This window comes from Cibotium barometz, chromosome 18 (assembly GCF_041138505.1).
Source record: "Cibotium barometz isolate CiBa-2024 chromosome 18, ASM4113850v1, whole genome shotgun sequence".
In the NCBI taxonomy this organism is placed as follows: Eukaryota; Viridiplantae; Streptophyta; class Polypodiopsida; order Cyatheales; family Cibotiaceae; genus Cibotium; species Cibotium barometz.
The window spans coordinates 13,660,029-13,672,310 of NC_141063.1; the positions used below are offsets into that span (position 1 = coordinate 13,660,029).

The window sequence follows — 12,282 nt, forward strand, 5'->3', positions numbered from 1 at the left end:
TAGACAAAGAACGCCTCTCGAGGTTGGCACTTGAGTCATCCAGATAGTTGGCACACAAGAGACGTTGTAAATCTTGATATTCCTGCAACACCAAATGGTTCAACTCACATGGCCTTCAGATGGATCACCTCGTTGGTAGGGGGTGGGGGGTCGGCCCATTTGTCACATGAGAGTTTAAACATGTGATTAACATTAAGCACACAAGATTAACACTAGGCACCAATCTGGCTCCCGTCCATGTCAGCAAAAATACTGGCCTCTTCACATGAGACACTGGCCTGGCCTCAAGTGAACGAGACACAAAAACTGGAGATGGACCAAATGGTCGGCCAATTGGTGACATCCCCCCGGGCTTCTAAAGAGTTGTCCTCAACTGAAAAGCCTCAAGATATGCCTGCAACAATTTGGGTAATCAATAAAATAATCCTCATTTACCCACTTTGCATCAATAGGCAAATAATTTTTAAACTTCACAAGGTATCTCCTGGAAAGCTTTCCTGCACAGGTAGCTTTCTCTCCTTGTGAAAAACAATCTGTTCTGGCTGGAGGATCTCCTCAAGCTCATCAATCTCTGGCGGATCTTCTATGACAGGCTCATCAGGATCTGGCCCCACATATTTTCGAAATAGACTCACATGAAAAGCATTGTGAATCTTCCAGTGACTAGGTAAAGCAAGCCTGTAAGACACTTCATTGATCTTCTGAATCACCTTGAAGGGTCCATAAGCGAGGAGAAAGCTTAGGATATGATCCTTCTCGTCCTGGCCTCTTCCGAAGCCTGGCTTTCTCAAATTTCAGCAAAACCCAATCACCTTCTTTGACTTCCATGTCCCGTCTATGCTTGTCAGCAGCCATTTTATGCTTATCTTGTGATCTTGCAATGGCTGTTCGCACCTGACCAAAGGCTACATCCAAATCACGAACATATTCATCAGCTGCAAAAATCTCATCCTTTGTACGAAGGATGGGTGGCAATACCACTCTGCCATAAATAATCTCAAACGGAGCTTTTCCCATGGAGGCATGGATCGTATTGTTGTAGGCAAACTCAACAAGTGGAAGATACTTCTCCCATGCAGTCTTTTGATCTGCCACATAACACTTCAACAAATCCAACACGGCTGAATTTGCAGCTTCACTTTGGCCATCCGTTTGGGGATGATAAGTTGATGAAAACTCAAGTTTAGTACCCATATTATCAAATAAAGCCTTCCAAAAGAGGCTCGTAGTCCTGGGATCTCTATCCCCAACAATGGATTTAGGCATACCATGATGCTTGAAGATATTAGCAAGAAAAAGCTTTACCATATGATCAGCTTTAATGGTTTTCTTGACGGGCAAGAAATGAGATTGCTTGCTAAACCTGTCCACAATGGTCCAAATAGCATCATTCCCATGCTGGGATCTAGGCAAGTCCATAATAAAATCCATAGTAATACTTTCCCAAGGTTGCGAGGGAATAGGCAATGGCTAAAGCAAACCTGGAGGTTTTTGCCTGTCAAATTTCACCTTTTGGCAAGTAATACAGGCATGCACATAAGCCTCAATGTCTTTACGCATGCTTGGCCAAAAGAAATATCTCTGGATCATGCGTGTAGTAGGCATGATACCTCTATGACCAGCATAAGGTGAAGCGTGACATTTGTCCATAACCTTTGGACGCAAATCCTTCACCACACATAGGCAATTATCCTTCATAAGATAACCCTCGTTGATAACATAAGAGTCATGTGAATGACCAGCCATTAAATCAGTCCATATATGGCAAAAATCAGCATCCAAATGATATAAATCTCGCATAGCAGATAGGTCTCCATGAGAGGCCACTGAGACTGCAGCTACATAAGGCCTCCTGGATAATTCATCGGCCACCACATTTTTCTTTCCTGGAGTATGCACAATCTGAAAATGAAACATGGAAAGAAAGTTGGCCATTCTCATCTGCTTCTCCGAAAGCTTTGTTTGAGATAGAAAATATCTCAAGCTTTGATGATCTGTCTTGACTACAAATTCAGCCCCAAGAAGATAATGTTTCCATATCTTTAAGGCATGAATTACAGCCAAGAGCTCTTTCTCATAGATATCCATATGAAGCTCACCATCATGCAAACGACGGCTCTCGTATGCAACTGCATGCCCTTCTTGATTTAGGACAGCTCCTATACAATCACCACAAGCATCATGCCTAGTGTGTAGTGGGCAGCCTGCTGGAGGTGGCCCACGACTGTCTGCAGGAGAAAAAAGGCAGCGCAGCCTCCATATATGTAGCCGCCTGCTGAAGGAACACAGTCGCCGAGTAGAGGAGGAAAAGCTGCCGCCTGCAAATACAGATACGCAGCAGCCTAGAGATGGGGTAGAAACGCAGCCTGAAGTGAATGTAGCCGCCTGAGGGATGGAGATGGCGTCGCTTGAAAACAAAACGAAGGAGATGATCGCTAGTGCCTTCCACGAAGGGTGATGGCTCTCTTTTTGTAAAGATTGGAGAGGGAGTTAGAACCATAGTGTTGGCTGGCTCCCCACATTTGCATGTGGGTGGCCAGTTCCAAGGGGGTGTGGGTAGGTGACCATGCACCCACCCCCACACACACACAACTTAAGTGTGGCTACCCACCTTGGCCCCTAAGTGGGTGCCCACTTTTAAGTGTATGTGAACATACAACCTTATAAATCAAAAGGTTAGAGATTAAAGTATTAAACTAACATGTGCAATATACTTACCACCTGTTCACATGCACCAAAACTCGTCAGAAGACAGAGCAAACTTCACGACTCACTGGCAGGCGTCCCCGCTCAGTAAGTAACACGTCAAACAGGCAAACACAAAAATACAAGTCATGCAAAAACAGTTTCAGACATGCAAAATATGAGTGCATGTGCAAAGAGTATCATGGACATATCTCCCGTCATGGAACAAGTACAAAATATCTGTCGGCACAAAAATGGCACGACGTAAAATATAAAACCTGGTCTTCCTATGGAGTGACAGTCCCATAGATAAGACACAGTTCCAGGCATGAGCCTCCCTATGGAGTGACAGTCCCATAGGTAAGACACGGCACGAATACTGGTTCTTCCATGGCGTGACAATCCCGTGGGTCGAACACAGTCCAGGTCATACACGGGTGGCACCAGTCTGGCTCTCGTCCATGTCAGCAAAAATATTGGCCTCTTCACATGAGACACTGGCCTGGCCTCAAGTGAACGAGACACAAAAACTGGAGATGGACCAAATGGTCGGCCAATTGGTGACAGTTGAACTCATGCAAAAGAGGGAAACCCTAATTTTGACCTACAAACCCTCAAATGTAAACCCTAGTTCACGCGAAATTAACATTAATCATCCATGTTCCGAGCACTTGTGGATGCCCGTAACGAGCCTATAAAGAGTGCACCTTAGATTAAATTCAAGCAATGTAAAAGCCAATAAGAGGTGAAGGAATCCACATATACCTAGATGAATCTAGGAACATGCCCAAATTCACCTTATAAGAAAGTGCAATTTTTAACCTCATGGTAGTCATCCACAAGACAATAAACCATCTACTCCATCATGCATAGTACAGACTAGATACTACTACATCCCCACTAACGTGCCCAATAGTGGGTGTAGAACTTGGTATCATTATATGCTCCCACACACACACACACTCCACGCACACGCACACGCACACACATAAGAGCATACATTCATACAAAGATCTATGTATTGAGTTTCTGTCAGAGCTCCTAAGATACAAGGCAAACTCAGCCATAATGAAGCCTAGCACTAAGGATCATAACAAATAGAAAGAATTATTACAATAAGAGGTGAAGGAATCCACGCCAACAAGAGCCTTGAATACTAGCTACCAATGTTGACTTGGAGCATATGGAAGGGTATCTAGATCCACAAATCAAGGGAAGCACTTTTAGCACCTAATCATGCTTAGAATTGATCTAATCCTTGTATCCACAAGCCTATTTAAGAGGCATGACTCTAATGCAAAAAATGTGTGTGCCATTATCATCATCTTGCTTTCATTATGCTTGTGATTAAGTTCTTAATCATCTCATTAGTCATCATCTTTATGCTAATCCATGGCTCTAATCTACTATGATCCTCCATGATTAATCCTACTCATTCCCTTCAATTGGTATCAGAGCCAAAGCCAGGTTGGCTAGGTCTATGGTAGGATTAAGCAAATGATAGCTTAGGTAGCCTAGATTAGCACATGTTAATGTGTGGTTTAAGGGTTAGCTTGTCTCATTAAGAATTTTTCCTTGAAAAGATTAGAGAGTGAGTTCAAGCTAAGCAGCCACCATGTTGTGCAAATCAGTTCTAAAGCTTCATCTCCTACATTCTGTGCAGGCAATTAGGGGCCCCAATAGGCAGTGCACATCTTCTCTTGGAGCAAAAGTGAAGTAGCAAGAGAGAGAGAAAGAGGAGGATGTCTGCTATCAAAACTCAATAGGTTTACAATTCAGCACTATAAACCCCCTCAGCATCTATTGCCGGTTTGTTTAGAGTTTATACTGTTTTGCAGGAGCAGAAAGAGCTGCAACAAATAGTTCCATTTGTGGTGCACTAGCAGCAAACAAGCAGATAGAAAGAGGAGGCATCAGCAAGCAAACAGGGGAGATCGGACGCATTTTGACACTGCAGCAAGCAAACAGGGCAGATATGAAGCATTTGACATTAGAGAAGCCACAGCTCCAGCTTCTTCAGTCTCCAAACTGCTGCAGCTGAAGGCGAAAACAGTGGTAGAGAGAACAAAAGAGAGAAAGTGCATGGGAGAGCACGGGAGAGGTTATGCTTGCATCACCCCTAGATATGTTCTTCCTTGTCAGCTCCTCATGGAGAAGTAATCCAACCAGCTCCTCAAAGGATATAGGATTGCAGCCTCCTCTCACACAAAGAAGTATGAAAACTCTGATAGGACTTAGATAAGGAATTATGAATGGTGGTGACCAATTTCTTGTTACGAACTACCTCATCTATATTTAGCAGATGTTCTTACCTTGGTAAGGTGATCTCTGATGGAATCGTTCATGGTCAAGTTGTCCAGCTCCGACATCAAGTACTTGACTCATGCTGCATTATGGGACTGGAACATGGTCTCAAAGACCACCCAGGCAGAGCCAGAATCATGGCCATTGCTTGAGCATCACGGGCATCCCACCATCTTTGATCTTCAATGGATCCAGGCAGCGGTGCTGAAATGCCTGACACCACTTGTGCCACAATTTGAGTCCACCTTTGTGCTGCCGGGGAGGTGCCAGGAGTTGGTGCTGCAGAACGAGGCTCTTGCCCCATGGCAATCTCTCACAGTCCCCTTGGCTATTGGCAGACTCTTCATCATGAAGCTCCATCATGAGTAGTTGAGACCATCAAGCCGATCTTTAGTTGTCATGAATACACCAAACCCAGAAAGATTAGTGGCAACTGCTCTTTGCGGCATCCTCACAGCATGAAATTTCCCAAGGCTGGATAGAGTACAAGGAACAGGAAAGCCCCACTCGATGTGAGCCCTCGAGAAAGTAAGAGAAGAAGAGTGTTACAGGAGTGTGCACACAAGGCATCGGGATAGGATGAAATGAAGGTGCAATCACCAAAGTATACCAAAAACATGGTGTATACTTGAGTGAGCTAACACAAGACTTCGGGAGTGTTGCACAAGAACAAGAGTGCCTAGATGATATGCACAGGTACAAGAGTGCCTATGGATGCTTCCACTTCACAAATCTTCTCCTTATGAACAAGAATCCCCAAATATGCAGCACATAAGCTTTGAGTTTGTAAAAAATGGTGTATGCAAAAGAAAGTTGTAGCTCTGTGAACAAGATGCTGGTGTGAATATTGATCTGCCTTTTTTCTCTTCCCCACAAAAGCACAAAGGTGTGGAAGCTCTTAATGAATACCTATGTAAATGTGCAGGCGGTAAAAGTTCAAGAAGGTCCCAAGAAGCCCTTGGATGACCACTCAATGGCTTGAGCGATGTCTCAGAGCTGTGAGCATGGACGGAAGTCACAGAACTCGGGCGGAAGCAATCTCACGGCCGTGAGGCTTGGGGGAGGTGGTGGTCATAGTAGTGCTGCCCGAAACAATGGTGGAGACCAGTGACAGTGGTGCTCGCTGCAGTAACGCCGTCCACTGACCGGGCTGAGCTGCCACACACACCGGCGGAGGTGGCATGGTACCGCCACCTGACTAGCTGGCAGCACACTGCTCTAGAGCGACGGTTGGAGGTAGCGTGTAGCTCTGCATCAGCGGCTCGAGGCGACGCCTAGCTTAAGCAGGTAGCAGTAGCTAATCAGCAGGATGGGTGCGCAGAACTGCAGCAAGCAGAGGTATGACCAATTGATCTGTTTCAGCTTTGATACCAACTGTTGTATCTTCTGATGAGTGTGCAAGGAGCACAGCAAAAGGGGAGAGAGAGAGAGAGAGAGAGAGAGAGAGAGAGAGAGAGAGAGAGAGACATTGACCAAGAAGATAATCAGCACGTTAACAAGGATTAATAAGGGGACTAAGGAGGAAGACACATGAAGCATAACTGCATTATAGAAATAGGTCCTTTTTCTAGGAGAGACCCCCCTTTACAATGTGAAGCATATGCTACCACCACATGCCATATGCCAAACATGATGCCAAGTGTCTCTAATAGGTCCTTTTTCTAGGAGAGACCCCCCTTTACAATGTGAAGCATATGCTGCCACCACATATGCCATATGCCAAACATGATGCCAAGTGTCTCTAATAGGTGTCACTTTGCCACACATCACTGATGTTGTTCCCACACAAAAGAACTTGTACACACTGATGCCTGTTACACACACATTGGAACTGCTATATTTAAAGCCTAAGCTTACACATATTATAGTGCTAGTTTACACAAACACCCCCCTCTCGCTTAGCATAAGGACGATCACACCATTGCAGATCCAAAACTGAAGAGCAAGGCCCTTAAGGCTTCATGGTCCATGGTCTTGAGCGAAGTGTACAGCCCTGCAAGTCGCCCCTCGGAAACGCCTGAATCTCCAGATGTATGTCCAAACTGGAGTCCCAGGCTGGCAACAACCAGAAAACACAATAAAGCTGCTACGCAACATACAAGCTAGAGCTTGTTGGAGAACCGAGCTCTTGCTAAAAGAAGGTGAGGGTATGGAGCCGTTTATTTCATAGTCATACAACTGGCACTCTTAACACTTGATGGCTTATGGCACACGTGACTCCTTGCTTGCCTCCTGTGGCTTTGTGGTTGCTATTGTTGTTGAGAACCTGCCATGTGGGTTTCTGTTTCCTTATTGGCTCTCCTTATGATGCATGTGTGTCTACATGGCTCTATAGTTGTGCACATGCCAAGCACCTTTCTTTTTATAATGTTACTACACCAATCCTTTTTATCCATGATTTTAACACAATGGTAAACTATGAAAAAGTTTGTGCATACCTTAGAGTTAGTCCCTCGGCTTTTAATCGTAATCTCTCGCGTAACTGTTATGCTCCAATAAAATAAAATCAATTTTGCTAATATATAAAAATGGCAAATCAATTATAAGAGGCCCATGTAACACACACAAAACAAACCTAGTATGTACTTACCTTTGGGTCTTCCATAGCCTCTCGTGTTCTTGCCCTAATACGTTGTTTTGTTTCTGCAAAAAATACACGTCTCTCCACAATGAGTTAGAAGCTTCCAAAGAGGAAATACTAGGTAAGGGGTTGAAGGGATACCTACAAGCAAGGGGCTAAGTCCTCCGCCAACCAGTGTTGCCATGTGGCCAATTTGCCTCAAGGTTAAACCCCCTTTTGGGCCTTCACCTCTAAACACACGAACTAATGCCTAGGGCCTCTCCCATGGCCATTTCTCTTCAAACTAGCCCACTAGCCAAGCCCTCTAGACTCCCTATTCAAACACCCATCCTTCGAGAAATCCCATAAATACACGTGATATAACACTAGTCGGTATAGGACTAACATTTTATGCAAACAGATAAAGCTTGGTGACTACCTTCAGAGTGTTGCTGCCCCTTATTCCAAGGAACTTTTCCCTTGTTAAGGTGATTTCCGTGTTTTCTCAAGTTCTTGCGTACCTCTGGACTTGAGTGATCCTTTAAAAATCCAAGGAAAGTGGTTTCAGATGCCATGTTTCCATCAAACAAATATTGAATCAAAAGCCACCCAATGCTTACTTTGCCCTTTGCATTGATGGAACCTCCGTCAAGAAAAATTTGAGCCTCTACACCATACAAAATACAAAATTAACGTTAACAATGGCAAAAAAGGGGGTTGCAGATAATTAATAACACCACCATATGAAACTCTACAAGCATGTTACTTACCTTGCGCAGTCTTTTTCTCCACTACCTCTTTGGCACTCTCTTCCCTTGTCCTAAGAGCTGTATCTTCATCTGTAGTTGTAATCAAATTGCCATTTTCAGCAGTTTCTTGGAGAATAAATGCAGATGCGTAGCTGTGGAAAGGATTGGAAGGTGTATGTTTATCACAAGGTGATACAGTCAAAGCCACCGAAAACCGGCCATTACAAGCAATTGAAGAAGGGGCACCCCCACCAATCCATATGATCCTTGATTGTGCCTTCTTGCCAAAATCAAGAAGGGGGTGGTTTGAACGGCAGCACCAGGTAGTTGTATTTTGCACACTGTTTTAAAAAAGTTGCCATTGGGCTTCAAATTTTCAGCAAGGACCATTCGTGTGTGCTGAAAAGCATAGTAAATGTACAAAAAGGTCTAGTACAAAAGGTCCATTGTGGTGGGTTAGTACAACAAATAGGGTTCCAAAGCAACAGGACAGTAGCACGTGTCCAATGTGGTGGGATGGTACAACACAAGTGGATCCGATGTGACAGGATGGTACAAAAATTCCAAAGGATAGAGCAGTGCATGTGGGTAAAATGCAACAGGATGGTACAACACCTGTGGGTCCAATGCGCAGACTGTGAGGCTGTCCACACGGACCAGCTAGTGGCCCACTGGCCACCCACCATGTCATTCATGTGTAACTTTGATGAACCTCCAGGCATCCTTTAGCTGCCCAGAAAGAACCCCTTTGAACTGCTCATACTGGTTAGATATAACACCAGCCCCTAGCCGGTTCAAAATCCATGTGCCCTGTCGAAGGTTTAATAAAAGCATTGTAAAAATTAAGATTTTTTCCATGTGTCCCCAACCCACCCGTCGTGACAAAACCAGAACCGCCATGGGTGTCTGTTTCCAGAACGCTACAGGTTTCTCTGACCATTCTGTCCCTGATTACCGTGATCCAATGGATGTGATGGTACAACAACACATGGGTCCAATGCCACAGGATATGCGATGGCATGGTACAACACATGTGGGTTCAATGTGATGGGATGGTACAACACGTGGGACCAATGCAGAAAGATAAAAGCGCAGTGTGCAGTACAGTAAGGGTGCACTGCAGGGGTTCGTACAACAAAGGTTCAAATGTAAGCGGGGGTGGTAAAACACAGCTGCCTGCCGGAAGACACAACCCTAGAACTAATGCAAGACAGAGCCCAAAAATTTGCCTCACACCCGAAATCCTAAATAATAATTAAAAAACCCAAACCCTGGAATAGATACAGACAAATGGGATAGTATAAGACCAATCAATAGCCCATTTTTTCGGGTGTAAACTAGACGAAACCCTGGATACAGTGAGAAAAACCATAACCCTGTAGCCCCCGACAGGGAAAGAAAACCCTAAACCTAGAACAATATAACCTAACTCTTAGAATTGAACCTTAGCCATTACACAGACAGAGATAGACGGTACCTGAATTGCAATGCTGATGGTATGAGCATGTCTGTTGAGGGCCGGCGATTGCCGCATTGGGAATCGGTGCTAATCGGGCATTTGCTAGAAGAAGAAGAAAAAGACTGCGTACGGTAGTCACTACAACCTTATACGTTCATTGCATCAACTTACATGGACCCTGACCCTCACATACAAACCTGCTTATCCTCCAAGGTTGTAAAATACTGTCGACAGGCGCCCGCACAGAAACAACAAAGAGTGCTTATTGAAGAGTGCAGTCTCATACGCGATCAAGGAATTTGATGAGGTTTCGCAAGACACACTTGGAGAAAGCCTTGGCCCCTTTTTCATAAGCAATAACCCGGACGGACCGCCAACGTCAAGGGGAGATCACCTCTTGGCCCTGAAGTGCATCTACTCAGATAGCATGGGGAGGTCGAATGACTACAACCACGTCACTTCATCGCTAGCAATTGTCTAGCTTCTGCTACCAACTGAAACCCCATCGGTTTCATCATCTCTCTCTCTCTCTCTCTCTCTCTCTCTCTCTCTCTCTCTCTCTCTCTCTCTCTCTTTGGCTTTCAATGCAGTGGGCAACGCTCCTTTCTAGCGTACACGCTCTTTTAAAGTTGTAGGCGAAGGCCTTGTCCCACCATCAACAATGGTTGTGGTGTTGAATTTTTTCTTCCATATAAATTTTTTAAATAATTTTTAAAAAATATTTATGGAGTTAGATTTTACATTGATGCATTTGATTGCGAGCTCTAGTTTTTTAGAAGCCAATTCTGATGGTGTGTTGATGGAGTCAACAAACATGGTTGATAGTAGCATGAGATTAGCCCCTCCCCATGACGACATGTGGAATGGCCAAACAAGATGCCTCTTTGGCCATTCCACATGCCAAGGGAGAGGAGCTAGATGTACTAGATTTCTCAAATGTAGCAAATGTGTATGTGTGATTTGTGTAGCAATAGGGCATAAATGGCATCTCATACTTAGGAATATGGGCTAAGATGGGGGACATGCATCATACCGCTTTATACTTTAATATGGTTAATACAAATCATTAATGTGCCTAATGCCTATGCCATGGATAGTTGATGTATATTTCATACCAAAAGATGCATGGATAGCAAGGGGTGTATCTTTTATGCCAGAGGTTGTAATAATTACATAATTAAAATCACATTCATAATTCATCAAAACACTTAACTTTAAATAACAAGTAGAACATCGATGAACATCACACTTTAATAAATTAAAAATTTAAAGAGCAAAATGCTAAAACAATAACAATCATGCCCAAAGCCCAAACAAGTGATGTCCATTTCATTCTATAGTATCTTTTTATACAAAAGGATAGGGTTAAGGCTATCTCCCACCTACCCTAACCCTAATATCCACCAAAATGCACACTTGGGCACCCTATTTGGTTCCTTTTAGGCCTTCTTCTCTCCACACCCAAGGCCCAAAGGTCCTTCCTCCTAGTCATCCACAAGTTATTCCAAGACTTAAGTGTTTCTCAATCCTTTGTGAAAAGAAAAGAAAAAGAGGTACAACTCCAAGGATTACAATAATGAGTTGATTGTTGAGACCATCATTAACCAATGTGTGCTATGAAACAAATGCAATTGCTCCTATGGAAATACATGTCCTATTGGGTTCCTATGGAAATAGGTATCCTTAAGTGTTTCTCCGTCCTTTGTGGAAAGAAAAAAGAGGTACAACTCTAAGGATTACAATAATAAGTTGATTGTTGAGACCATCATTAACCAATGTGTGTTATGAAACAAATGCAGTTGCTCCTATGGAAATAGGTATCCTATTGGGCTCTCACACCTTCCATGTGTCATACCCTTACACACTAGTTATTTTTAACACGCGGGTAACTAGCTCCTATAACTAAACACCACCTATCCTCACACAAACACCAAGACCAGTTTTACTAAATGAATCGGGTGCCTTGATACAAACAAACCAATGTTGCTAATGGATCCAAACCACAAGGATAGGTTTAAAAAAGGGGGAGCGGATGGGAGATAGAAAAACACACACACCATTTGCACTAAGAGACGAGGATCACACACATGAGAGAGCAGAGACATGTCACACAAGACACAGGGCATGCACACATGTTACCAAGATTGTACTCACTCTTGCGACATTCCCAAGAACACAAACAACAGAACACACACACATAAAAAATGGTCACTTATTGTACTCACTCTTGCGACATTCCCAAGAACACAAACAACAGAACACACACATCAAAATGGTCACTTATTGTACCAAGAGCACGCTCACTTTGGCAATATTCTCAAGAAAACACGCATCACACATCCCATACACACCTTACACATAAGCACAATTCAACACATACACAAGCACGTTTCAACACAATTAAACACATACACAAGCACATTTCAACACATTTAAATACACTTAAATGAGAATCGTTCATATGCACCATAGCCACCACAAGAGAGAGAGACAATCACACTCATTATAGAGAGAGGAAGAGATGC

General features: G+C 43.7%; 1 protein-coding gene across 3 annotated transcripts in view; it reads right to left on the reverse strand.

Moving 5' to 3' along the window:
- Window positions 1–10,355, reverse strand: part of LOC147628967 (uncharacterized) — a 37,643-nt gene extending 27,288 nt beyond the window's left edge. Inside the window, exons 1-7 of one of the 3 annotated variants that reach the window (XM_086812148.1) lie at window positions 9,776–10,355; window positions 8,914–9,108; window positions 8,320–8,639; window positions 8,170–8,216; window positions 7,989–8,088; window positions 7,580–7,632; window positions 7,428–7,471 (exon numbers count right to left, since the gene is read on the reverse strand). In XM_086812148.1, the coding sequence (XP_086668274.1) occupies window positions 7,428–7,471; window positions 7,580–7,632; window positions 7,989–8,088; window positions 8,170–8,216; window positions 8,320–8,639; window positions 8,914–9,020 (671 nt within the window). In that variant the 5' untranslated portion in view covers window positions 9,021–9,108; window positions 9,776–10,355. The remainder of the gene's footprint in view (window positions 1–7,427; window positions 7,472–7,579; window positions 7,633–7,988; window positions 8,089–8,169; window positions 8,217–8,319; window positions 8,640–8,913; window positions 9,109–9,775) is intronic. The other 2 variants (XM_086812147.1, XM_086812149.1) reach the window with 2 other exon arrangements.
- Between the last annotated feature and the right edge of the window lie 1,927 nt (window positions 10,356–12,282).